The sequence below is a fragment of the Dipodomys ordii genome, unplaced genomic scaffold (genome assembly GCF_000151885.1).
Source record: "Dipodomys ordii isolate 6190 unplaced genomic scaffold, Dord_2.0 Scaffold26, whole genome shotgun sequence".
NCBI classification, from domain to species: domain Eukaryota; kingdom Metazoa; phylum Chordata; class Mammalia; order Rodentia; family Heteromyidae; genus Dipodomys; species Dipodomys ordii.
In genome coordinates this window covers 13,834,300-13,861,307 of record NW_012267242.1, presented here as the reverse complement: position 1 = coordinate 13,861,307, position 27,008 = coordinate 13,834,300, and the positions used below count along the sequence as shown (strand labels likewise).

The 27,008-nt window shown below is 43.6% G+C and overlaps 3 protein-coding genes and 1 non-coding gene across 5 annotated transcripts in view; 1 reads left to right on the top strand and 3 right to left on the bottom strand.

The window, feature by feature from the left end:
• Positions 1-3,735: 3,735 nt before the first annotated feature.
• Positions 3,736-3,807, bottom strand: Trnam-cau. The gene has a single exon. It is a non-coding gene; the product is annotated as a tRNA-Met (tRNA).
• A 217-nt stretch (positions 3,808-4,024) lies between these two features.
• Ilf2 (interleukin enhancer binding factor 2) lies at positions 4,025-13,728 on the top strand. Of its 2 annotated transcripts, XM_013015204.1 has the most exons (14): positions 4,025-4,111; positions 4,740-4,799; positions 5,158-5,200; positions 6,091-6,195; positions 7,171-7,248; positions 7,535-7,637; positions 8,841-8,906; positions 9,606-9,722; positions 10,389-10,467; positions 11,091-11,178; positions 12,555-12,616; positions 12,689-12,803; positions 12,994-13,084; positions 13,223-13,728. In XM_013015204.1, exons 1-14 carry the CDS (start codon positions 4,107-4,109, stop codon positions 13,381-13,383), a joined length of 1,173 nt encoding a protein of 390 aa, XP_012870658.1. In that variant the 5' UTR covers positions 4,025-4,106; the 3' UTR covers positions 13,384-13,728. The 2 variants fall into 2 exon arrangements, with proteins under 2 accessions (XP_012870658.1, XP_012870657.1); XM_013015203.1 differs by having other exon boundaries at positions 12,555-12,803; positions 13,223-13,726.
• Positions 13,729-14,616: 888 nt separating this feature from the next.
• Positions 14,617-16,651, bottom strand: Snapin (SNAP-associated protein). The gene is made up of 4 exons (XM_013015205.1): positions 16,443-16,651; positions 16,078-16,124; positions 15,698-15,816; positions 14,617-15,197 (listed from the first exon to the last, which is right to left on the bottom strand). Exons 1-4 carry the CDS (start codon positions 16,583-16,585, stop codon positions 15,096-15,098), a joined length of 411 nt encoding a protein of 136 aa, XP_012870659.1. The 5' UTR covers positions 16,586-16,651; the 3' UTR covers positions 14,617-15,095.
• Positions 16,652-20,660: 4,009 nt separating this feature from the next.
• The window catches only part of Chtop (chromatin target of PRMT1), a 20,731-nt gene continuing 14,383 nt past the window's right edge, over positions 20,661-27,008 (bottom strand). The window contains exons 2-4 of the mRNA XM_013015206.1: positions 24,643-24,824; positions 23,715-23,852; positions 20,661-21,966 (exon numbers count right to left, since the gene is read on the bottom strand). Of these exons, the coding sequence (XP_012870660.1) occupies positions 21,761-21,966; positions 23,715-23,852; positions 24,643-24,655 (357 nt within the window). The 5' untranslated portion in view covers positions 24,656-24,824 and the 3' untranslated portion in view covers positions 20,661-21,760. The remainder of the gene's footprint in view (positions 21,967-23,714; positions 23,853-24,642; positions 24,825-27,008) is intronic.

The window sequence follows — 27,008 nt, the reverse complement described above, 5'->3', positions numbered from 1 at the left end:
AAGCAAAAAGAAAAAAGCCGGAAGTGATGCTGTGGCTCAAGTGGTAGAGCGCTAGCCTTGAGCTGAAGAGCTGAGGGACAGGGCCCAGGCCCAGAGTTCAGGCCCCACGACCAGACCCATGTAATTGTAACCCCTTTGTACAGTATTTTCACAATAAAAAAAATAAAAATTAAAAAAAAGCAAGCCTATGCAGGAAAGTCTGTGAGACTCCAATTTGCCACCAGAAAGCCAGAGGTGGGGTTGTGGTTCATGTGGTAGATTGCTAGCCTTGAGCAAAAAAGCTCAGGAGTGATCAGACCCTGAGTTCTGAGTTCAACCCCTGGATGAGGCAGAGAAAGAAAGCAAGAGAGAAAATATCCCATATAATGTATGTGAAACTCAAAACTAGCATGTGATAATAGAAACCAGAATAGTTGTTGCCTGTAGGGCAAAGGAATATGAACAATTTTGTGTGTATGTGTCTATGTAGACATGCACGCACGTGAACTGGTACTAGGGCTTGAATGCAGGGCCTGAGTGTTATCCTTTAGCTTTTATGAGCCTTTTTTTTTTTTGTCAGTCGTGAGGCCCGAACTCTGGGCCTGGGCTATCCTTCACCTATCTCAAGGCTAGCACACTACCACTTGAGCCACAGCACCACCTCTGGCTTTTTCTGCTTATGCGGTGCTGAGGAATTGAGCCCAGGGCCTCATGCATGCCAGGCAAGCACTCTACCACTAAGCCACCTTCCCAGCCCTATGAGCCAGTTTTTGTTTTTGTCAGTTGTTAGACTTGAATTCAGGGCCTGGGCACTGTCCCTGAGCACTTTCTCTCAAGGCTAGTGGTCTACCCCTTTGAGCCACAGTGCCACTTACTGTATAGTTGTTGTGGTTAATTGGAGATAAGAATCTCAAGGACTTTTCTCTTTCCTGCCCAGCTGGCTTTGAACCAGGACACTCAGATCTCAGCCTTTTTTTTTTTTTTGCCAGTCCTGGGGCTTGAACTCTGGGCCTGGGTGCTGTCCTTGAGCTTCTTTTGCTCAAGGCTAGCACTCTAGCACTCTACAGCTTGGGCCATAGCACTAGTATCACAGCCTCCTGAGTAGCTAGGATAGATCTCAGCCTCTTGAGAGTAGCTAATATAGGTTGGCTCATGCCAGGCATGAGCCAAGATTTTTTATTTTTTTTTGGGTCTGGTCGTGGGGCCTGAACTCTGGGCCTGGGCGCTGTCCCTCAGCTCTTCAGCTCAAGGCTAGCACTCTACCACTTGAGCCACAGCGCCACTTCCCGCTTTTTTCTTTTTGCTTCTGTGGTGCTGAGGAATCGAACCCAGGGCCTCAGGCATGCAAGCCTACCACTGAGCCAAGCCCCATGAGCCAAGATTTTGAGGTAATAAAAATATTTTTATTTTACTAGCAGCCTGACTCCAATGACTCAAAACAGTAGAGTGCTTGCCTAGCAAACTCAAGGCTCTGAAATCAAACCCCAAGCAAAACACACACACACACACACACACACACACACTTGCCTAGCAAACTCAAGGCTCTGAAATCAAACCCCAAGCAAAACACACACACACACACACACACACACACACACACAGTTAAGTATTTTAACCTAGGTGGTGATAAAGTATAAGTGCATTCACAATTAAGATCTATGCTTTCTTCATTAGCAAGTTATAAATCAACAAAATACAAGTATCACACAGCAATACTGTATAATTTTGAAGAGAGAGCAATATCAGTAAATGACATTAAATTATTCCTATACTTTTCACAAGGAGCTTACTGAGCATGGCATGTCATTCATATAATCCTAGGACTAGGAAGCCTGACTCAATAATGAGATCCTCTCTCAACTAAAATTATTAAGGGAAGGATGTATATTGTAATTTTTAGAGTAACAACTAAAAGAGAAAGAGTACAGTAACTTTCAGTTAACAGAAATAGGGTGGAATAATAAATATTAATCAGTGCAAAAGAGGACAAGAAGGAGGAAGAAAAGGGAAAGTAATGTGATGCATTTAAATGCAGATACAACCCAGGATGCCAGGTGGGTGGCTCACGCCTGCGATCCTAGCTACTCAGGACGCTGAGACCTGAGGACCACGGTTCAAAGCCAGCCTGGGCATGAAAGTTTGTGAGACTTATCTCCAATTAACCACCAGAAAACTGGAAGTGGTCCTGTGGCTCAAAGTGGCAGAGTACTAGCTTTGAATAAAAAAATTCAGGGACAGCATAGCCTAGGCCTTTGAGTTCAAGCCCCACAGTGGCCAAAATAATAACAACAACAACAATAATATAAAGTAAATGCAGATAGAGTCTATCCCAGTTTATTATTTTATCAACATTTAGCTGTTGAAGGTGTCAGAGGGAAGAAGATTCTCTCTCTCTCTCTCTTTCCCTCTCTCTCTCCTCTCCTCCTCTCCCTTCCCCTCTCCTTCTTCCCCCCCCCCACTTTGGTACCAATTCAGCTTTCTCCCTTCAAGGCTGGTGTTCTACCACTTGAGCCCCACCTCCAGTCTGGCATTTTTGCTGGTTAGAGATGGAGTCTCATAGATATGTCTGCGTAGGTTGTCTTCAAACTTTAACCCAAAGATCTCAGTTTCCAGAGTAAATGGGATTACAGGCTGGAGCCAGCTTTGCTTGGGTTTCCTGAGTCCCAAATTTGCCTTTTAGTTTCTCACCACTCAGTGTTTTCCTTTCTTCCCAGCTTGTCCTGTGTCAGGCTTCAAGACACATAGATGTTAGCATACATTGCAAGACTTTCCCTTTCCCCTCCGTTTAGCCTGCCTTGTAGGTGACAAAAGCTGCTGCTAAACTTCTTTCTTCTTCTTCTCCTTCTTCTTCTCCTTCTCCTTCTCCTTCTCCTTCTCCTTCTCCTTCTCCTTCTCCTTCTCCTTCTCCTTCTTCTTCTCCTTCTCCTTCTCCTTCTCCTTCTCCTTCTTCTTCTTCTCCTTCTCCTTCTCCTTCTTCTTCCTCTTCCTCTTCCTCTTCTTCCTCTTCCTCTTCTTCTTCCTCTTCTTCTTCCTCCTCCTCCTCCTCCCCTTCCTCCTCCTCCTCCCCTTCCTCCTCCTCTCCCCACTTCCCCCTCCTCCTTTTCTGGATTGGGGTTTGAGCTCAAGGTTTGGAGTTTACTAGGAAGGTGTTCTACTGCTGGAGCCATGCCTCCATCCCGCGATTGCTTAGATTAGTTATGCGAGGGAGAGTTTCATAGGACTTTCCTCACATGTATGCAATGCATCGGCTTCAAACTCACCCCCTCCATCTCCCTTACTTCTTTCCCCTCTTCTGCCACATTCTTACCCGCTCCATTCCCGCTGGTACCCTCAATAGTGCTTGTATTACTTTCCTGTAATTCATTTTTTAGTATGCATTAATTTCACCGAGGGGGCTCACCATAGCATTTCAGATGTAATTATATTACATTTTAATCCGAAAAAATACTGCTTTCTATTTACCTGCTCCCAACTCTCTATTTATCATCAACTTTCACTGAAATTCCTTATTCCATCTTCATGTATTTCTGAATTATTCACCATCCATTCTTTTTCCCTCTTTTTTTTCTGCTCCCTCTCATCTCTCTAAACAGTTCAGTAGCTAGTCATCTTCTACTTACATATCCACGCATTAACACGTTTACGCATATGTACGTACCAAGGCTGCAGTTCAGAAGGGTGGAAAGAAAATTAGTATTCACTGGAGAAGTGTAAATTGTTCACATTTCATCTGAAAATATGAAAAAAAGTTGACACTAGCAGAGGATGGTTTCGATCCATCGACCTCTGGGTTATGGGCCCAGCACGCTCCCGCTGCGCCACTCTGCTACCCGGATACTTTCTTTCTTGTGATTCCTATAGAAGGTTCTCAACACGGTGGTGGTTCTGACCTTATAACCAAGCGCCATCTAGTAACTCGTCGAACAATTTACGTCATTACGGTTAAACCCGCTGCCCTGCTGTTATTGGTCGGTTCCTGACACAGTAGGCGTTTTTATTGGCTCAAGGTGGGAGCCAATCGCGCCGGGTTTTGTTGGGACACGCCGGCAAGTCGCCTCTCCAGTAGTCTGGTCCTGCTAAGAAAGAGGCGGTTGGTACGGTCTCCATTGTTCAGGAGTGAGGGCGCCATGAGGTAAGTGGACTGAGGTGCGCCGGAGGCGTCTCCAAAAATGGAAAGGAATCGTAAGGCCGAGGACTGAGGATCTAGCGGCTGGCCCCAAACCTGGAAACTTCTGGCCTGTAGTTGGGAGGCCGGCGCTGGCGGGGCACCGGCCTGGGACGGGTTGGGGCCCAGCCGTGGGGAGGCGGGGCGGGTTCGACTCCTGGGTCTGCGGAGTTGGGATGAGGGGGCATCCTGAGGAGCACCCTTTGAGACTGAGAAGGCCAGAACATGGCGCATTCTTCCCGTGCTTGATGTTGGCGAGATTAAAAAAAAAAAAAAGTTACACCGCGTTAGTGTATAAATGGGAAGGAAGTTCCTTAGTCTCTGAGCGGTAGGATTGGTGGGCTCAGGGGTATCGGTTACTTCTTGGGTGGCCTCTCTCTGAACCCAGTCATTACTTGGTGAGTTTGCGAATAAATCCTGAATTAGGATGTCCTGGGAGAGGATCTGGCATAGCTTGGAGTGGGAGATCTGAGCAGTGGCGTCCCCTCTCCAGTGGAGAAGTTAAGAGTGATGGTGGTTAGCCAACTTGAAATGTTATGGCAGGTGTGGTGGCGATTACTTTCCTCAGGTCAAAATAAAATCTTTGCGTTTCTAGGGGTGACAGAGGCCGGGGTCGTGGCGGGCGCTTTGGTTCCCGAGGAGGCCCAGGAGGCGGGTGAGTGCTTCTCTCTCTCTCTCTCTCTCTCTCTCTCCCTCTCTCCCTCTCTCCCTCCCTCCCTCCCTCTCTCTCTCTCTCTCTCCCCCCCCTTTCCTTTCCTTTCTTTGCATCTTGTACTGGTTAGTTTCAGTCTGAGAACATTTGGAGTGGCCTATGTTACTTGACTTTGTGAAATCCAAGTATGATTTAGAAACATTTATCAGCTAAATTTATCTCCTGCTAAATTAGACTCCACTTTGCTATGAAAATAGAGTAGTACTTTATTCTGAAGACAGACATGTTTCCAAAGTTGCTGGTGCATTGTATACAGCTCACTTGATGTCTGGTGAATAATTTTGACTTTTTTATATTTTAGGTTCAGGCCCTTTGTGCCACATATCCCATTTGATTTCTATTTGGTGAGTACCTTGGGTTAGTATGTATGAATTCACTGGCCACTGTTTATCTAGTGATGTAGAAATGGAGCCCAGACCGCTTTATCAAGTCAAAGGGTAGTTGGAGTTGGAAAAGGGATTTGTGAATGGAATTAGGGTTTAAATTTTTTGTTGTCTAGTTTTGGTGCTGAGGATTGCATGAGTGCTTTGAGCATGCTAAGCAAGTGCTCTACCACTAAGGTACATTTCCAGCTCCTAATTCTATCTTTAACATATATTGTATACACATTGGGGTTCAGTGAATATACACACACACACATACACACATGCATGTATCCATCTGATCAAATTCAAGCTTTCTTTGTCCATCCACCTTCCAAAGAGTTATTGTGAATGAACTGTGTTGCATTATATGTGAAAATAATGTAGGCAGGGTAGAGGACATAATTCCTTGGCTACATGATTTGTAATCTTTGCTCTGGACAATTAGTTGTATCTCTGCCTACCTTTTCATGTAAAGGTAATGAGAGCTTTAATTATGATTCTTCTTGTAGCTTGTATTCTTGTTGAACATTTTGTGTGTGTGGGGGGGGGGTTTGTGAGGCTTGAACTCTCTGGGCCTGGGTGCTGTCCCTCAGCTCTTCAGCTCAAGGCTAGTGCTCTACCACTTGAGCCACAGCACCAAGTCTGGTTTTCAGAGTGGTTTATAGGAGATAAGAGTCTTATAGACTTTCCTGCCTGAGCTTGCTTTGAACCATTATCCTCAGATCTCAGCCTTCTGAGTAGCTAGGATTACAGGCATGAGCCACTGGCGCCTGGCTACTGTAGAGTTTTCTGTTTTAAATTTTCTTCAGTTGTAGCAGGAAAAAAAAATCTCCTGTATATTATTTTGGTAAATAGTATTTCTTATTTAGTGTGAAATGGCCTTTCCTCGGGTGAAGCCAGCACCTGATGAAACTTCCTTCAGTGAAGCCTTGCTGAAGAGGAATCAGGACCTTGCTCCCAATTCTGCTGAACAGGTATCTTCTTTAACTAGGATTACAGGCATGAACCACTGGCATCAGGCTAGTTTTTAAAATTTTTTGGTGGTACTGATGTGAACTCAGGGTCTTGAGCCTACTAGTTAGTTGGTATGTCAGTAATAGATGCCTGAAAGTAAAACGTGAATATTAGTGAGGTTATTGATCTTTACTGAACTTCAGTGTTAGAGAGCTTGTCTAGAATGTCAGAGCCTTGACTGTGATCCCCAGCAAGAATGGCAGATCTTAAACTCCACTGGGCATTTGTTTTCCTTCTTGTAGGTGGAGATAGAGATGGAGATGAATATATGAACAGATTATGCTTTTTTGGTACCAGTCCTGGGGCTTGAACTCAGGTGTGGGTTCTGTCCTTGAGCTTTTTTGCTCAGGATTAGTGCTCTATCACTTGATCCATAGCTCCATTTCTGTCTTTTTGGTGGTTAGTTGGAGATAAGAGTCTTATAGACTTTCCTGCCTAGGCTAGCTTCAAACCATGATCCTCAGATCTCAGCCCAAGTAGTAGGATTACAGGTATGAACCACTGGCACCTTGCTCATGAATTCATATTTTTGGAGGGGAATCTAGTAATGGTGTCAAATAGTTGTTTTCTTCTGATATATTCAAGACCAGCAGTGTTGAACTGTTATCTAAGCCCTAAATTAGTATAAAAAAGGATTAGGGGAAAATATACTCTAGAGAAGTTGCATTTAATTATTATTATTTTTGTTGGTTGTGGGGCTAGAACTTGGCTTGGGCGCTATCCCTCAACTCTTCAGTGCAAGGCGGACGCTCTACCACTTGAGCCACAGTGCCACTTCTGATTTTCTAGTGGTTTATTGGAGATGAGTCTAACAGATGGGGACTTTCCTTCCCAGGCTGGCTTTGAACTGTGAGCCTCAGATCTCAGCCTCCTGAATAGCTAGGATTACAGGCTTGCATTTAATTTTTTTATCTTTGCTTCATGTTTTTTTTCAGGCCTCTATCCTTTCTCTGGTGACAAAAATAAACAATGTGATCGACAATCTAATTGTAGCTCCAGGGACATTTGAAGTGGTGAGTTTTTTTTTGATGACACAGTACTAAGAAAGGGCATCCTTGGTAATGTGGAAGCTTTCTTGGCCTCTGTTAACTTTTCAGTTATCTTTTATTGGAATCCAAGCCCAAAAGTACAGTGAGATTCTGAACAAGATCTTTATCACTGTTAGAATAGGCTTTTGATTGTTTCATTGTTGCTACTTCCAAATCTGCGTAATTAAAAGCAGTATTGATAAGAGTTCTGAGAAAAATAACACTTTTGTTCTTCTAATTTTTTTCCTGAAATGAATCCTGTTTCCAACAGCAAATTGAAGAAGTCCGACAGGTAGGATCATACAAAAAGGGAACAATGACTACAGGACACAATGTGGCTGACTTAGTGGTAATACTGAAGATTCTGCCAACCTGTGAGTTTTCCTTCCTATGTCTTTCTTTTTTTCTCTCCTTCCCCCACCCACTCCCAGGGCTATGTGCATGTTAGGCAGGCACTCTGCCACTCCCCAGCCCATCTTTCTGACCATTAAATGGGACACAAGTGGGTTTGAGGTCTAAGAAATTTATATAGCCCAGACTTTTGTGAAAAGGTATGTTTGAAAGACAATGTGTTGAGGTGATAAGGAACACAAACTCGGCAATGTATACTTTAAAGAATGTATAGCCTAAGGTACTGTAGTGGGATTGTGTTTCTCAACTGGAGGTGATTTTGCTCCCCATAGGATACTTGGCAGTGTTCAGACATCTTTGGTTGTCTTAACTAGGGGGTGCTACTGGCATGAAAAGGCCATAGAAGCTGTGCGCCAGTGGCTCATAACCTGTAAACTTAGCTACTTAGGAGGCTGAGATCTAAGGGTCACAGTTCCAAGCCAGCCTGGGCAGAAAAGTCCCCGTGAGACTCTTATCTCCAATTAACCACTCACACAAACTGGAAGTGGCACTGTAACTCAAAGTGGTAGAGTGCTAGCAAAAGAGCTCAGGGACAGTATCCAGGCCCTAAGTTCAAGGCCCATAACTGCCCCCCCCCCCCAAAAAAAAAGTGATAGAAGTCAAGGGATAGGTTGGTATTGGTGGCTCATACCTGTAACTCTAGCTGAGGGAGGCTGAGATCTAAGAATCCTAGATTGAAGCCTAGGCAGGAAAGTTCATGAGACTTTTATCTCTAATTTACCACCAAAAACCTAGAAATGGAGCTGTGGCTCAAGTGATAGATTGTCAGCCTTGAGCAAAAAAGTTGAGACAGCACCCAGTTTCAAACACCATCAGAGATATTGCTAAATATCCTACAGTATACAAGATACCTCTCATCTCTAAAGAATTATCCAGCTCCCAATTCACGCTACTGACTTGAAATGTCAGGGTCTGGGTGTATATAGATCAAATGGTAGAATTTGCCCTAGCATATGCAAAGGCCTTGAGTTCAATCCTACTACTGCAAAAAGAGAAAAAGAAGACATGAGGTTATCGGTCTCTTGAACCTCTGACCAGGATTTGTCCTCTCCTTATAATTTATTCTATTACATGCCTTTACTTCAGAAATGAGTATTTAGTTTAGAGATACATAGAAGTCTCTTCATAAATGGATTGTTATAACCTTCACTGTGTTCTCTATCTAGTGGAAGCTGTTGCTGCCCTGGGAAATAAAGTTGTGGAAAGCCTACGAGCACAAGATCCTTCTGAAGGTTTGTGTTAACTGTTCAGTATCAGTGGAAGCTGGGTTGTATCATCGTGTACTTTGAACAAAGTCTAGTCAGGCTAGATTGAAGAGTAAATGCAGTTTTTTTGTAGAGGCTTCAAGTGGTCAGAATTGGCTTGGTTTCCTTTTTGTTGTTGTTGTTGGTTGTAGGTCTTGAACTCAGGGGGTGCTGTCCCTGAGCTCTTGTGCTCAAAGCTAGTGTTCTACCACTTCGAGGCTCAGCCTCACTTCTGGTGGTTAATTGGAGATAAAGAGTCTCATGGACTTACTTGCCTGGGTTAGCTTCAAACTGCTATCCTCAGATCTCAACCTCCTGAGTAGATAGGATTATAGATTTGAACCACCAGCACTTAGCAATTTGGTTTCCTTTGTAAAGTTTTGTATTCTATTAAATGCTTACTGAAGTTCTTATATTTCTGGGGATCAAACCCAGGGCCTCACATGTGCTGGGCAAGTATTTAACATTTAGCTATATTACCAGTTCTCATTTTTTAAAAGCCCAACATAAAAGAATATCAAAACCTGCTTGTAAAATGGGTATAGTGGGGCAGGAGGAACATTAGCTACTTATATAGTGAGACTTTCCTTCAGGAAAAAGAATCTGTTTTTCTCTTCCCCCACTCTGGAGTAAAACTGGTGATTTAATGAAAATGTGAGGTAAAAGCTGGTTATTTTCTTCTTTCAGTTTTGACCATGCTGACCAATGAAACTGGCTTTGAAATCAGTTCTTCTGATGCCACAGTGAAAATTCTCATAACAACAGTGCCACCCAATCTCCGAAAACTGGACCCAGAGCTCCATTGTGAGTCTTTTTTCCACTGCTCACAAGAGGAAAATTTAAAACATAGTACTTTTCTTGTTACATTTACTTTAGCTGTTTGCTGTTCCACATGAAACTTTTTGGAAATTTAAATATTTTAAATTTGCCCTAACTTGCTCATTCCCTGTAATTTAGAAGATTTACAAGTTTCCTAGTGAAATTTTCTTTTCTTTTTTGTGCCAGTACTGGGCTTGAACTTGGGGCTTTGTATTCTTGCTTGGACTCTTCACTCTGTTCTACCACTTGAGTCATGCCTCCAGTATGGCATTTTGGCAGTTAATTGGAGATAGTCTTCTGGATTGCTCGGGCTGGTTTCGAACCTCAGTCCTCAGATCTCAGCCTCCTGAGTAGTTAGGATTACAGGCGTGAGCCACTAGCGCCCAGCCCTGAAATTTTCAAAGATAGAATGGCCAAGAAACTGGTGGACTGCAGAAATATTTAAAGGGGATGTAGTAGGCTTTTGGAAAAGATAATGGATCTTGCATGCTTCTATATTTGTTTGGAGGAGAAGTAGCAAATTTTGGACAATTTTTAGATGGTTTAAAGAATTGCTCTTAGCCTACCTTCTTTCCAAGTTTTTGGACTGTGGCATTAAATTGCTTTCTTAATAGGAATGTTTTATTTTGGCCTGTCATACTTGTCTTCTAGTGGATATCAAGGTGTTGCAGAGTGCCTTAGCAGCCATCAGACATGCCCGCTGGTTTGAGGAAAATGCTTCTCAGTCCACGTGAGTCTCTCCCTGATCACTGGTATGACGAAAACCTTTCTGAGCCTTGGCGCTGGTGGCTCATGCCTGCAATCCTAGCTACTTAGGAGGCTGAGACCTAGAGGATCAAGGTTCGAAGTCAGCCTGACCAGAAGTCTGAGACTCCATCTCCAATTAACTAGCAAAATGCTGGACTAGAGGCGTGGCTCAAGTGGTATAACAACAGCTATGTGTGAAAAGCTGAGCAAGAACATGTGGCCCTTAGTTCAAGCCCTGGTATACTGGCACCAAAAAAAAAGAAAAAAAGGAAAGAAAAAGGAAACCTTCTTGAATGGGTTTGGTAGTACATGCCTGTAATTCTAGCACTGTAGAGATGGAAGCTGAAGGATGTCATAGAGACTATCCTGGGCTACATAGTGAGTTCCAGGATACACAAGACCCTGTGTCAAAGAACAGAAAAAAAGATAACCTTTGTAACTGAAGTGAATTGCAGGATGCACCCATACTCCACTGAAAGAACTGTTCTGGCTGTGATTCACATTAAGATTGAAAGAGGATGTGTAATTCTGTAAATGGTTTCAACTCTGGCTCAATGTGGAAATACATGATATTCTTTTTATTTTTTGTGTCTCTCCTTTATTCAGAGTTAAAGTTCTCATCAGACTGCTAAAGGACTTAAGGATTCGTTTTCCTGGTTTTGAGCCCCTCACACCCTGGATTCTTGACCTACTCGTAAGTAAAGAACAATTGGAGTTCCTCTCAGCCTGTTGACAGTAATTACCCTGAAACCTACCTCAAGTTGGAGAAGCTTAATAGCAATTCTGACACGCATTGGTGATAACATGTCTATAATCCTAACACTCTGATGTAGGGGCATTTCAAGTATGAGGCTGGACTTATTTCAAGTATGAGGCTGGACTGGGCTGTACAGGGAGACCCTGTGTCAAAAAACTAGTAAAAAAAAGAAACCTAGAGCTGGGTGCTGGTGGCCCAAGCTGGTGGCCCTGTTTCCTCAGGAGGCTGGCTGTGTTCTGAGAATCATTCTTTGAAGTCAGCTGTGGCAGCAAAGGCTGAGACTTTTTTTTTTTTTTTGCCAGTCTTGGGGCTTGAACTTGAGGGCCTGGGCACTGTCCCTGAGCTTCTTTTGCTTAAGGCTAGCACTCTACCACTTGAGCCACAGTGCCACTTCTGACTTTTTCTGTGTATGTGGTACTGTGGGGTCAAACCCAGGGCTTCATGCATGCTAGGCAAGCACTCTACCACTAAGCCATGGAGTAAGAGTCTTAATCTTCAATTAACCAGAAGAAAACTGGAAGTAGAGCAGTGGCTCAAGTGGTAGAGCACCGACCTTGAGTGGAAAAGCCTAGACAGTATCTAGGACCTGAGTTTAAGCTCCTGCCCCATTACCAACAGAAGAAAGAACTTTGAAGCTGTTGTGTAGTACTGCGCATCTATAGTATTAGCACTTGGGAGGCAAAAAGCAGGAGGCTTGATTTTTATTTTTTTTGTGCCTGTCCTGGGGCTTGAACTCAGGGCGTGGATGCTATACTTGAGCTTTTGTGCTCAAGACTAGCCCTTTATCACTTGAGCCACAGTCCATTCCTGGCTTTTTTGGAAATTTCCTGTCTAGGCTAGTATCCAACTGCTGTCCTCAGATCTCAGCCTTCTGGGTGACATAAATCAGCACCCAGGAGCTTAACAATTTTGAGTCCAACCTGTAGTACACAGAGTAAGGCTCTGAATCAGAAAAACAATATACAATAAACCCTAATTCAAGGCCAGCCTACGCTATATAGCAAGACTCTGTCTCAACTCCCTCCTCCCCAAGACAAAAGGCAATTTGGTAGATAACCCAATAAAAAATTCAAAGTTATTACTTCAGTAGGAGTTTGTTATATGAATAATTGAGTGGTAGTACCTATTAATTTCACTGCTATAACTTTTACTGTGATGATAGATGACTGCGCAGCCATTTCAGGATTCCTGGAGAATTGTGGAAATTTTGGTTAGACCTTAATGGCTAATTTTCCTTAATGGCTGTATGGTTTGTTTGAGGATATACAATTGCCATTTTGGTTGTATACCTACCAGACTTAATTCTTTTCCAGGGGCACTATGCTGTGATGAATAACCCCACCAGGCAGCCTTTGGCCCTAAATGTGGCATACAGGTACAGCCAGTTTCTTCAGATTTGGATTATAAGCTGTTTTGTGCACTTTGTAAGTATCTTTCTGTGTTTCAGGCGTTGCTTGCAGATTCTGGCTGCAGGACTGTTCCTGCCAGGTTCAGTGGGTATCACTGACCCCTGTGAGAGTGGCAACTTCAGAGTGCACACAGTCATGACCCTGGAACAGCAGGTATGACAGCTATGAAATGGTGCATTTTGCCCCACTTTCAAATACTCTTGGTCTTAAGAGGATCGGAATCTTGGAATTCTGAAGTACTTAAGGACCTGGGATTGAAAGTAGTCTCAGTTTTCGCACTTTTGTTAGTCAAATAAAACTTTGATCCTCTTTGCCAAGTTATCATCATTTTGCTCTTCTTTAGGACATGGTCTGCTATACAGCTCAGACTCTCGTTCGAATCCTCTCACATGGTGGTTTTAGGAAGATCCTTGGCCAGGAGGGTGATGCCAGCTGTGAGTAGATTAGGGGTTTCTTAGGGTACTCTGGTTTACAGACAGCTCTTACTCCTCAAACGTCTTAGGATTTCTACTGTGTATATCATACTTGTTTGTTGGGCTGTTTGTCTGATACTACCTTCTTTCGCCTCTTAGATCTTGCTTCTGAAATATCTACTTGGGATGGAGTGATAGTGACACCTTCAGAAAAGGCTTATGAGAAGCCACCAGAGAAGAAGGAAGGTGAGGAAGAGGAGGAAAATACAGAAGAACCACCTCAAGGGGAGGAAGAGGAAAGCATGGAGACTCAGGAGTGACCTTCCCTTCACACTCTTCTAATTCAAGAAGACTGGAGCCTAACCAACCTGCTACTGGGTTTTATGTGGTGGCTTTTCTATGGGATAGGGAGATGGCATGAAGGAAAATAAACTGTACAGAAAGATAGGTCATTCCTTTGTTTTGATACTGGCTTAGCAGCCAGAAATCTCCCATTTATGACCCATGCCACTCATCATAATAAAGCAGGTTACCAACATTTCTTACTGCTCTAGAATCCTAATTCCCCCAAACCTCTCAACTAGTACTTTGTTGTTGAAATGTTGTGAACTGTTAAGTGGAATTTTTTTCTAAGAAAAACGATTAAAGTACTTCCTAGTAGGGCTTCTGGTCTTGTGATGACTTTTTTTCTTTGTCTTTCTATAGTCTTTGAGAATTATACTTAGTCTTTTACTATTTACATTAAGAACACAATCTCAAGCTAGCTGAATTAAATATAGACTTCTGCCTGAAGGGATTTGGGAGACCCTTTAATTACTGGTAGTTCTGCAATGTTTATAGAAGGCTGAGAGATGCATCAATATGGAAAGCTAGGAGGTAGTTAGCAGGTCACATTTTCCTATGGAAACTATGATTATTTGTTTACTATGAACTGTTACTCATTTTTGATACGCTACAAAAGAGATTGCCTTCAGTTGCCAACAAATATTTACAGCTTGTACAATGACTAGGCCAAAAGCTTAGTTTTTTTTTTTTGGGGTCTGGTCGTGGGGCCTGAACTCTGGGCCTGGGCACTGTCCCTCAGCTCTTCAGCTCAAGGCGAGCGCTCTACCACTTGAGCCACAGCACCACTTCCAGCTTTTTTCTTTTTGCTTATGTGGTGCTGAGGAATCGAACCCAGGGCCTCAGACATGCAAGGCAAGCGCTCTACCACTGAGCCACCTTCCCAGCCCTAGCTTAGTATTCTTGTTGTGGAGATACAGTGTATTTTTTTGTGCCTGTACTGGGGCTTGAACTCGGGGCCTTGTGCTCTTGCTCAACAGCTTTCTTTTTAGCTCAAGGGCTGGCACCCTACTAATTGAATCAATATTTCAGAATTGGAGACGAGTCTCTTTGGTTGTATGCCTGAGTTGCCTCCAAACTGATCCTCAAATCTCAGCCTTCTAAGTAGCTATGAAAACAGGTGGGTACCAGTGAGCTGCTGGTGCCTAGCCAAAGAATCTTGAAATAAGTACAGACTCTTGGGACCCCTTCCACATATCAGTAAACTAGAATACTATATTTAAACATTTATTGAATTAAATGGTCCTAACAATACTGCTATATTCAAGCCAGTGCAATCAACAGAAGGTGGACCTATGTTATTTATTTACCTTGACTCTTGACTGTCTCTTCACTGTAAACAAAAGAAATCACAGGTAAAGGATATGCTGCCCAAGTCCAAGGAACAAGGCATGTTAACAAAAGACGCTCCAGTCTGGTTAACTATAGGCATGTAAAAAGGTGAATATGTAGCTTTCTTAAAAATGTAAAGATTCATTTTTGGAAGGAAGCAAGAACTAATATAGTCCTTTCAGATCCTGAGTCCTACTGTACAGAGGGTTCTTAGGATCACTACTTCAAAAGAAACCAGAATTGCCTTTCTGGTGTCTCAAGATCAACAGGTATTGTTTCCTGGAATCTTCTTCATGTCTTGAAACAAGGCAGTTGGGAAACAGTACTTGTGCTACTTGGGTCACAGCCCCACCTTCTGTTACTTGCTTGGGGAACCAGGAGGATAAACTCCTGAATCCAGCATTGCCCTCCTGCGGGCAGTTTCCTTGGCAACATTGTGGTTTAGCCGCCTCAGCCGTTCCTACAAGACAGGAAGATTTTGATTCTAGTAACTGCTGTGAATGGCTTTAACATTTAGTCAACCAGATGCTGAGAAGTATCTTGGATTTGGTCTGTCTAAGAATGTCATAGGTAAACATGTAAAATGACAGCAAATTGAGAATTGAATCTATCAACTAAGTCCCCTTTTCCAATATTGAGTGCTTGCCTAGCAAGCATTAAGTCCTAGATTCAAGTCCCAAGTACTGCAAAGAATTTTTTGAGGTGATTTAAACTGTGTGGTTATAAAGCAGAGCAAACAATCACTCTTCAGAAATTCCTATTTTGGTGGGCAGTAGAGTTTGAACTAAGGACCTCATGCTTGGAAGGCTAGCACTCTACTACTTGGGCCATACCTCTAGCCTTGTATTTTTGCTGATTATTTTAGAGATGTGTACTTCTGAACTTTTCTGCTTAGGCTGGCCTTGAACTGGCATCCTCTCAGTCTCCTGGGAAGCTGGGGTTACAGATGTGAGCCATTACCTGGGCATTCTGTAGAATGTTGTTGACCAAGACAACACGTCGTCTGGCATTAAGCAGCTTCTTAACATAGGGGTCGAGATCCAGGGCCACTTTCTGATCCTCATTGATGCGGCACAGTTCTGGGGATAGAAGGCACAGACAGTAAACATTTGCTGGCTCATCTCCTGTTCTTAGCAAGAGTAGGCCAATAATGGGATGACAGGCACTTGCGCCCTCTTGGGATAGAGACACCTTTCCTTCACTTTCTTTGTCTTTCCTTCAAGAAGAGTGTTGGCAGCTCTGACGCTGTGGAAGTGACAGACACAGCCCAGAGGTTGGCAGAATAAAAAGGTCGTGAAAGCGATTTAGCGGATTTCTGGTATACAGGGATGCTCGCTTACCTGTAGCGAGATTATCAATTTGTTCCCGGAGCTCTACCTGGCTCTCTCTGCAAAGAGGTAAAAAGGCTTACAATGGTACTGGTTTTGCTGACCTAAGTACTGGGACGGGTCGGCCTCACAGGCCCCAGCCGGCAACCTCCACCCATTCTCCTTTCTTCGTTTAGGCAGTTTGCGTACTGGCGAACTGAAGTTTGAACTGAGGGCCTAGCGATTACCAGACAGGCTCTCCACCACCTGAACCACGCCCCCAGCCCTCATATTTATTCCTCAGTCTCCACTAGAACTCCTTAGATCTCCGCCTTTTGCGGCCCCGCCCTTACACGGCTAGCTCGCGAGGCCCCGCCCCCAGCCTTCTTCCCGAGCACCTGACCGCGTGGACGTGGGAGTCAAGTTGCTGTACAGCCGGCCGTAGAAACTCTAGAAGCCCCTCAGCAAAGAGGTCGCGGCCTGTGGGCCCCGCCACCGGGGTCCCTGCCCCGGACACAGTGGCGGAGGCAGATCCCGCCATGGCGAACTATCCAGCCGCCAAGAGCCTGCCGCGGAGGCCGCCGGGAACTGCAGCCGGCCGAAGTGCGCCGCGAGAGGGCGCTCGGGAAATGCGCATCCTTGAGACACTGGGATGGTTGGGAAATGGAGTTTCAAGAGTGCCGGCGGAAAGGGCCTGGACGTAGAGCTTTCTGGGAGTTGTAGTTCTTTGGAGGCCTTGAAAGGCAGAAAGGCTGTGTGTGTGTGAGCTTGAACGCAGGGCCTGGGCCTTTTTGAAAAAGGCCTGGACGTAGAGCTTTCTGGGAGTTGTAGTTCTTTGGAGGCCTTGAAAGGCAGAAAGGCTCTGTGTGTGTGTGTGTGTGTGTGTGTGTGTGTGTGTGTGTGTGAGAGAGAGCTTGAACTCAGTGTGTGTGTGTGTGTGTGAGCTTGAACTCAGTGTGTGTGTGTGTGTGTGTGTGTGTGTGTCAGCTTGAACTCAGGGCCTGGGCCTTTTTGAAAAAGGTTGACCCGTAGTCTACCACTTGAGCCACAGTTCCGCTTCTGGTTTTCTGGTGGTTAATTGGAGATAAAGAGTTTCCTACCCAATCTGAGTACTAGGATTACAAGCGTGAGTCACGACGCTGGGCTCCACCAAAGAGTATTTTTTCCATTCTTGGGGCTTGAATTTAGGGCCTGGGCACTGTCCCTGAGCTCCTTTTGCTCAAGGCTAGCGCTCTACCATTTGAGCCACAGGGCCACTTCTGGCTTTCTGTTTATGTGGTACTGAGGAACTGAACCCAGGACTTCATGAATGCTAGGTAAGCACTCTACGTAAGACACAGTCCCAGTCCCCAAAGACTATTTTTATTTTATTTTTTGTCGGTTGTGGGGCCTGAACTGTGGCAGCCTGGGTGCTGTCCCTCAGCTCTTCAGCTCAAGCTAAGTGCTCTACCACTTGAGCCACAGCACTACTTCCGGCTTTTTCTGCTTATGTGGTGCTGAGGAATTGAACCCAGGGCTTCATGCGTGCAAGGCAAGCGCTCTACCACTGAGCCACCTTCCCAGCCCCGAGTATTTTTAATGGCAGGAAATATGTAAACAAACTACATACCTACAAGTCTTTAAAAGGAATGATTTTGCCTGGCGCCAGTGGTTTACGCCTGTAATCCTAGCTACTCTGGAGGCTTCAGATCACTGTCAAAGCCAGCCCGGATAGGAAAATCTGAGAGACTCTCATCTCCAATTAACCACCAGAAAACCGGAAGTAGTGTTGTAGCTCAAGTGGTGGAGCTCTCGACTTGAGCTGAAGCTGAGGGACAGCGCCCAGGCCCAGAGTTCAAGCCCACGACTGACCAAAAAAAAAAAAGGAATGAATTTAAGAATGAAATTCTGATACAGGCTAGGACATGAATTTGGGGGACACTATATGAAATAAGCTTGAATGTGTAAGATGTACTTACAGAGGCCTAATGTACAGCAGGAGTTGGGTGTAGCTCAGTGGTAGGGACACTTGAATAGCATGAGTGGGGCCTTGGAGTCTCAGCATTGGGGAAAATGTAGACTGGGTTGAACAGGAGAGGAGAATAGAGTTTTGCTTATTATGAAGTCCCAGTATCGGAAAGATGAAAAAGCTTTGGAGATAGTGATTATTGTGCACAGTATTAATGTACTCAATGCCACTGAACTGTACACTTAAAATCAGTGAAAGTAAATTTTGTTGTATGTTCATAGTGAAAAATCTTGAAACTCTATGTTGCCATGTTTTTTTCTTCCCTCAGAGATGGTTTTTTTTTTTTTTGGTCGGTTGTGGGGCTTGAACTCTGAACCTGGGCACCGTCCCTCAGCTCTTTAGCTCAAGGCGAGCGCTCTACCACTTGAGCTACAGCGTCACTTCCATCTAAGATGGTTTCTTAGGCCATTCATTCAGAGTATGTGTTCTTAGGTATTAATGTGCTTCAGTGGCTCCTAAAGTCCCTGGCACTTGTAGGACAAAATGATGCTGAAATACTCCCTGAGGATGAGCCCAAGGGTCCACAGAGATAAAGGGGATCATAATCTTCAGTAATGGAGGTAGATGTTATTTAATCACCAGAGAATGGTGGTCAGCAGAGCTGAGACCCAGCTGTGATTTTTAGTCTTGTACATTTGAAAAACATTGGGTTTCATTGTTCTCTCTGGTGATTTAAAGGTAAAACTCCCAAGAGGCTCAGGACTTATTTTGGGACAAGTTAACATGAAAGGGGTAGCTAGGGTAACTGCAACTTGCTTGTTAGCCCTTGGCAAGAGAAGCCCAGGGGATAAAAGTGATGTCAGTGCAGAAAAGGATCCAAGCTTCTGAGGCCTCTATTAGGGAAAGAGGCCTGAACTGGGAAAGGGCCTTGGAAGCTTATGGGTCAGTGTTTGGACAAGAAACCCAACTAGGGGCTGGGAAGGTGGCTCAGTGGTAGAGTGCTTGCCTTGCATGCATGAGGGGCTGGGGTTCCATTCCTCAGCACCATGTAAGCAGAAAAAGCCGGAAGTGGCTCTGTGGTTCAAGTGGTAGAGCACTAGCCTTGAACTGAAGAGCTGAGGGATTAGTGCCCAGACAGTTCAGGTCTCGTGACTGACAAAAAAAAACAAATCCAAGTCAAGCTAGTTTACTGTTACATCTTCAAAGTAATTGTCTCTTAGAAAATAAAGCTAGAAGCCAGGTACTGGTGGCATGTGCCTGTAGTCCTAGTTATACAGGAGGCTGAGATCTAAGAATTGTGATTGGAAGTTTGTCCAGGCAGGAAAGACCATGAGACTCCAGTTAATCATCAAAAAGCTGTACCTTAAGTGGTAGAGTTCCAGGCTTGAGTGAAAAAGCTGAAACAGCATCCAAGCCCTGAGTTCAAGCCCCAGGAGAGGATGGGTAGAATTCATACCAAGTTCAGAGATCATGATTCTCCTAGAAGAGCACAGGGAATTCCCCTACCAGCTATTGGGCTCAATGTGCTTTTTTCTTTTGTTGGTTGTGGGGATTGAACTCTGTGCCTGGGTGCTGTCCCTCAGCTTTTCAGCTCAAGGGAAGCGCTCTACCACTTGAGCCACAGCACTACTTCTGTTTTTCTGGTGGTTCATTGGAGATGAGTCTCATGATTTTCCTGCCTGGGCTGGCTTCGAACCATGATCCCCACTACTCCTACTCAGCCTCCCGAATAGCTCAGATTATAGAAATGAACCACCAGCACCCAGGGCTTTGTGCTCCTGTTTGGGATTTCTTTTCTCCCATGAGATGGGATACACAAGCAAGATAGGAAAAGACAGCCTGGGTTACTACAGCCATTCCTTTGCTGAGACTACCCCTTGATCACTATTTTTGGCATAAGATTCCAGCCATCCTGCCTGTTCCTTGCTGGAATTAAAAACAGCAGTTGAGAGGTAAAATCCATTCTTGCACTCCAGCACTAGAAAAGTCAAATGGGGCTTATTGTCCAAGCTCAGTCCTCTGCTATTACCTATTGCCCATGCCCATCTCCATCCCTTCCACTCCCTACAGTTTATGGTTCTAGGCAGCCCAATGGTAACTGACATGGCCGGGGGTGGGCTTTTTTTTTGGTTAGTAGTGGGGCCTGAACTCTGGGCCTGGGTGCTGTCCCTCAGCTCTTCAGCTCAAGGCTAGCACTCTACCACTTGAGTGTCAGCCCCATTTCCAGCATTTTTCTGCTTATGTGATGCTGAGGAATCGAACCCAGGGCCTCATGCATGCAAGTACTCTACCACTGAGCCACCTTCCCAGCCCCGTTTTTTTTTTTTTTTTGGGTCCAGTTGTGGGGCCTGAACTCTGGGCCTAGGCACTGTCCCTCAGCTCTTCAGCTCAAGGCTAGCGTTCTACCACTTGAGCCACAATGCCACTTCCAGATTTTTTCTTTTTGCCTATGTGGTGCTGAGGAATCGAACCCAGGGCCTCAGGCATGCAAGGCAAGCGTTCTACCACTGAGCCACCTTCCCAGCCCCTGGGCTTTTTCTTAAGCAGCAGAAAGAAAACAATGCTGGGGTCCAAGTGCCATCCGGCTTTAGTTTCTCATAGGCTGAATGTGTTGGCCTATTATTTTCAACGATGAACAATCTTCCTGCAAAATTTAATCAAAGCAAAATTTTCATTTTCTCTTCTCCTCCTCAATTTTAATACAACTAAGAAGGACTCTCAACCATACAAAGGATAGATCAAGACATCATTAAAAAATGACTATCACAATTTAAAGAAACTGACAAATGAAAGAGAAAATCCTGGTTGAATGAGAACAATGTTATAATTAACTAGAAATGCAAGATTTTGTTGAAACTGAAAAGTTGACAATTATGGTTGAACTTAAACCTTCAAGGGAGAGGGTAAAACAAATCCAAGTAGATAAGTCCAACAATAGCTTGGAACATGTGAGGATAATTGCATTTCACTCTGAGAGCAGTATAGCTCAACCCCTTCTCCCAGAGTTGTCATCACGTTCCCGTCCCTTTCCCTTCTGCCATATCTGTCAAACCAAATGACTTTTTCCTCTATACTGAGGGTACAAGACAACCCAATCCTCTTGGGCAGGATACAAAACCAAAAGGAAAAGTTAAAATTTTCATTTGGGGTTAAAAACTATGCATATACAACCCAGCACACTCATTACCATCTATGTGGTGCCAATGCACCAATTTCCATCAAATCAAAGCTGCCACAATGTGGCTCTGTGTCAATGTCTCCAACTACTTGACACTTCTGACACAGACTGCATTTGTAAGCTTCGTATTTTTCTTAATACTTCTAAGAAGCTATTAGTGAGGATGCAGAACAGAATTCTATTGAGAAATCAAGGCTCTCTGGGACACCTTTAGGGGAGCACAAAGATGAACAGAGGAAATGTTAGAATGCCATAGCTTATGACATGTAAGGGAAGGCAGAGGTAGGAAAAGTGTTCTGCCCATAAAGCCAAAACATTCATGTTTAAAGAGAATTCTGGGAGAATGGGAAAATAAAACACGTAAGTCACACAACCCAAAAATAACCAAATCAAGAGAAAAAGTTTCATATAACACAGTATCAAAAAGTAAAATGAACACACTAAAACGCACAAACTGGTGGCAGGTAAAAGTCCATAGCCTATTATAGGTCCTTCCAACATCCATCAGGTTTCATCTTCTGTTTTCTCAAAGTTATTTACAGATGTGATGACTTTAACAAGTCTCTTGTAGAAGGGTAAGCAGGCAGGCTTCAATCATTCGTTTCTGGATCTGTCTGAGCCATGTAAGCATCCAACTCAGCATCCAGATGTCCTTTAGTTTTTGACATGTATGCATCCAACTGGTTGTCCAGCTGCTCCTTGGTCAATACAGGGCGGGTAAGGGCACCTCTTCCTCGTCCACGACCTCGGCCTCGGCCTCCAAAGCCCCCTCTTCCCCGACCTACCATACCCCGACCTGGCCCAAGGAAGGGGAAAAAAAAAAAAAGACAACAGTTACAAGTAGGTTTAATGGGTGCTATAGCAAATGCCCCTTAGAGTAGTGGGGCCTAGCTGAGAAAAGCTGAAGGGTAGGGCAAAGAGAAGTCTGGAGAAACAAGAAACACACTGGGCAGAAAGCAACACATGGAAAGCACACATAATGAATCCCTTATCACATGCTCATCACTAAATGCTATTTGAAAGCTTCTGTTTCAATATCTAGCTCAGGCTAACCCTAGTTCTCCTCCCTCAGCCTCTCAAGTGCTTGGATTACTGGCTTGCACCCCATGCCCAGCAAATTTTTTTTCTCCCCCCAAAAGGTAAAACAATTGACATGTAACTTAAACCCACTATCAATCACAAATCACATTATAGATAATAATCCCATTTAGTAAGGCAGGTAGGCAGTACAGAAGGGCAGTTTTCAAATTAAGGTTTAATGGAGACCCTCTGGAAAGTTATCTCAACTCTCCTCAAGAAGTCTAATGAACTGATTCTATGTGTCTAAAGATTGAGGAATTATTTCTGACAGGAACAATGTGAGCAGTCATTCTGACACTAGGCATTAGGGCAATTATGGTTATCTGAGAAGTAGTTTCAATTCACTTAATACATTGTTTTCTGAAAAGCTATTTTAGTCTTTCCCACCCTGTGATGTCACTTTCAGAAACTAAGTCCAGATAATTTGGAAACATTTTTTTGCACTTTACTCAAGAAGCCAACTATATAATGGCAGAGAAACAAATAAATCTTTATGGAATATCCTTTCAATGTTATAGAAGACCCACTCACACATTTTAAAAGAATCAAAGTAAATCTCAGGTGCTCTAAGAATAGTCTCCCTCATCCAGAACAGGTATTGTTGGGAGTTTCTCCTTGTGCTGCTCTAAGTCAGAAAGCTCCCATGAGATTTGGCATTGCCACCATCATTCAGGTCTTTTCTAAATTGGAGCTATAAAGTCACAAGGCAAATGTCAAGGCCACAAAGGTAAGATTATCTGTAACAGCCAGGTGGCTCACTGACAATATCACCTTACGTTCTACCTTTATCAGAAGTACTATCTTTGGGTCCTCACAGATATTTTATGATTTATTGGGTTCAGAGCCAGTATTCAAGGTCTTCTCCTGACTCTCCAACTCCCTGGAAAACCGGGAATTGAACCTAGGGTTTCATGCTTGGTAAGCATACTCTCTCACTAAGCTACACCCCTAGTCTCTTAACAATCTCAAATTCTGCTTCATCTTTGTACATTTCCCTCTTCTCTATTCTTGCTCTTTAGAATGCTGGGGACCAAAATCATGGCCTTGTACATTCTTGATCAATAACTTCATTACTGAGCTACATCCCCAGCCCTAGCTTTTTACCTGACTTAAACTGAGATTTCTGAGCTGTGGAGTAGGTACGTGGTATAGTAGAGCATAGACAGAAAGAAGTAAAATCCACCTGAACACTTCGTCATTTTGATAATTTAAATTCTTCCAAAAGCCTGGAAGAAGGCAACTTAAAATATGGCTCTATAAATACACTTGACTGATTCTTAGAAAAATCATGAGACCTTTTATACTACTAGGATGTGGATTTAGGAAATAAGCCAGTTTTGAAAAACAAAACAAGACAAACAAAGAAGCCTGCCTGTGACTTGAAGCTGTGCAGAAAGGTGGCTCTGAGTTATTAAGGGAGGGAAATAAGGGGGAGCTACTCTCTGAAGTTGGTAGCTGACTAACCTCTACCTCCGATTCCGCCACGACCCATAGCTCCACGCCCTAGGCCCCCTCTCCCAGGACCTCCACGACCTCGAACACCACCTCTTCTTAAGCCCATTCGGGGAGCTACGGCTCGTCCACCTCGGAGCAGGTTTTGACCTTGGAGAGGAGGCATACAATGTATATGCAGGTAAATCCAAGAGAGACAAAATAGACTCTAACCAAAGGAAGGCGGTGAGGGTTAAATAAATGAGTAATTAATTCAGTTAATTTTTAGTCTGGGTGGGGCAAGCTACACACTGAGTGTGAACAGGTTAAGCTGTTCTTTATTCAACAATTCTAAACACAAGCCTATCTTTGAAAGAAGCAGGGATTTAACCAAGTACATACATTTATTAAGTAACTGAATAACCCGATGTCTAGCATTATGCTAGATTTTTAAATGTTCAACATTCTTGTAGGGAACAAAAACTACACAAGGAACAGTATAACAGTGCCCAAAAAGTAAGATATAGTAAGTGCTATAGCACCAAAAAGAGAGAGATAACTAGTCAAGATATAGGTCACAAGACCAACAAATTTCTTCCTTCCTTCCTCCCTTTTTTTTTTTTTTTGGTGTTGAGAATTTAACCCAGGGCCTCACACATGCTAAGTATGTATTTCTTAACACTTATTTCTAGAACTTGAATGTGCTTTGATTCAAGCAGCAGCAGGGTGTTTTAAAATGGAATGGAGATGACATGAATTACCTGTTATGCCTTTACCATTGCACATTATCAGAAATGATATTGATAACACATGCAGCACTACTAAAAATGTGATTTCAAAAGTTATTAATTACAGTAATAAATTCAGGATTAAAGATGCTAAACAAATATGCCCATAAGCAGCCCAAGAGAAAAGGGAAGGGGATAGGGCCTAACAATCACTCAATACATGGAACACTAACCTCGGAGCGACATCCCGCCCCTAAGCAGGGTTCTGGTGGCACGTCCCCCACGCAGTCCTCCTCTTGGCAAGCCTCTCTGGATTATGGGTAGGCCTCGTCCTCCAATTGCTCCCCTGGCCAAGGTCCCTATGGGTCGGCCTAAACGTGCCTGGATGTTACTCTTACCCAGGCGCTGCTTTAAGCTCTTCTGGAAGAAAGGGTGTTGAAGGATTGAGATCAAAAAGCAATTCAATACAATTTGGCAATTCAAAGTGCAGAGAGAAAGAAGCAAATGAAATGCCTGTAGAGGTAAATACAGTTTTTTTGAGTATCTTATGGATCCCAAACCACAAGCCTTTATTTCAGAACATGGTATATAAAAGCAAAAACTCCGATCCAGAACAGACTCTATTAGCCCATGAAATTAGTATTACTGCAGATTACCTTACTAATTTAGCTACAGAAGTCATATGCTGCCAGTTGAAAATGATGTTTTGAATCATAGGCTGACAATGATATGACTTAATTCATACCTGCCCAAGGACTACCACTCTCTTCAAAGGCTTACTCAAACACCATAGGAAGATCATCACAATCGGGGCAAAATTTTAAATTACAAGTTCATTTGAATTCTTGTGACTTAAGAGCAAGATTGATTTCTCAAAGAAGCCAGTGTGTTCCATTTTCGAGTTAGCTATCTCCAGACGGTCCAGTTTTTACCTTAATGTAAATAAACACAAAAAGTCAAACTTGCTTTCCTTATATTTCTCAAAAATCTGTAATTCCATGCCTACCCTTGAAACAGTGTCCTTAATCCAGTACAATTATAAACATAACTCTAGGGCTGAGGGTGTGGCTCAAATGGCAGAGCCTAGCCCTGAGTTTACATAGTACTGAAAAAAACAAACAAAAACCAACCAATCAATCAAAACCCCCAAACATACAGCTCAAAATGTATTTTTACAAGGTGCCAGTCAAGTTAATGGTAGAATGAAGATGGGTGAGCTATAAGCACAAAGGGCCACATATCAGAACAAAGACATATACACGTAAGAGTCTTAATTCATTTATTCCTCAGAGAGAAATCCCTGAGGATCACATCTCTGATAAATTTCTTCCAAGGGGATGACAGCCTTGAATATAACCAAGGCATTTTTCCATAAAGCCATCAGTTAATATGAAATGATAATTTTGTGTCCTCAGCACCCAAGTAGATAACCAATAATAGATATTATACAGAAACATACATACACACAATTGTGTACCTACACATATTTATTTACCAATTACAGCCCTCAAAAAGATGCTATGAGACATTAGCTTCCTAGCACAAGATCACAAATTGCTTTTAATCAGATAGGAGAGGCTCTGAACATTATGTACCTAGCATAGGCAGGTAAACCCAATCATACAGGTCTGTTGTTACTCATCAAATTATCAATTTTTTCTTTGTGGTGCTATGAATTAAATACATGTCCTCATGCATGCTAGGCAAGCGCTTTACCACTAAGCTACATTTGCAGCCCCAGCACACACTTTTGAGGTCAGAATTGCATTCCTGAAGTTACTCTATTCCTAGTTTGTCCTTTTTCCCTAAGATCTATGACTTAAGAAAGAACTATAGTGCTGAGTTCTCCCATCTACATTTTTTTTTGGAGGAGGTCGTGGGGCTTGAACTCTGGGCCTAGGCCCAGTCCCTCAGCTCTTCAGCTCAAGGCGAGTGCTCTACCTCTTGGGCTACAGAGCCACTTCTGGTTTTCTAGTGGTTTATTGGAGTTAAGTGTCTCATGGACTTTCCTGCCTGGGCTGGCTTTGAACGCGATGCTCAGATCTCAGCCTCCTGAGTAGCTAGGATTATAGGTGTGAGCCACTGGCGCTCGGTTTAGCATCTACATCTTTAGTTACTAATACTCAACTGAAACACTTGTAAGACAACGTAACAGAGTTTTCATTCTACCTGTGCCATACAAATAAGGTAGCAATAGCCACTAGCAGCACAGGTTTTTTAATTTTTTTTTTTTTAATTTTTGGTTGGTCATAGGGCCTGAACTCTGGGCCTGGGTGCTATCCCCTCAGCTCTTTAACTCAAGGCTAGCGCTCTACCACTTGAGCCACTTCCTGCTTCTTTTCTGCTTATGTGGTGTTGAGGAATTGAACCCAGGTCCTCATGCATGCAAGGTAAGCTTTCTACCACTGAGCCACCTTCTCAGCCCGACAAGTTTGTTTTTCTGTTGATTTTTTTTGGGGGGTTGGGGTGGTTTTGAGACTTGAACCTAGTACCCTGCATATGCTAGACAAGTGCTCTATCACTGAGCCAACACTCCAGCCCCAGCCCCCCCTTTGAGGGTTCTGGGGCTAAAACTTAGGGCCTGAGTGCCGTCTCTGAG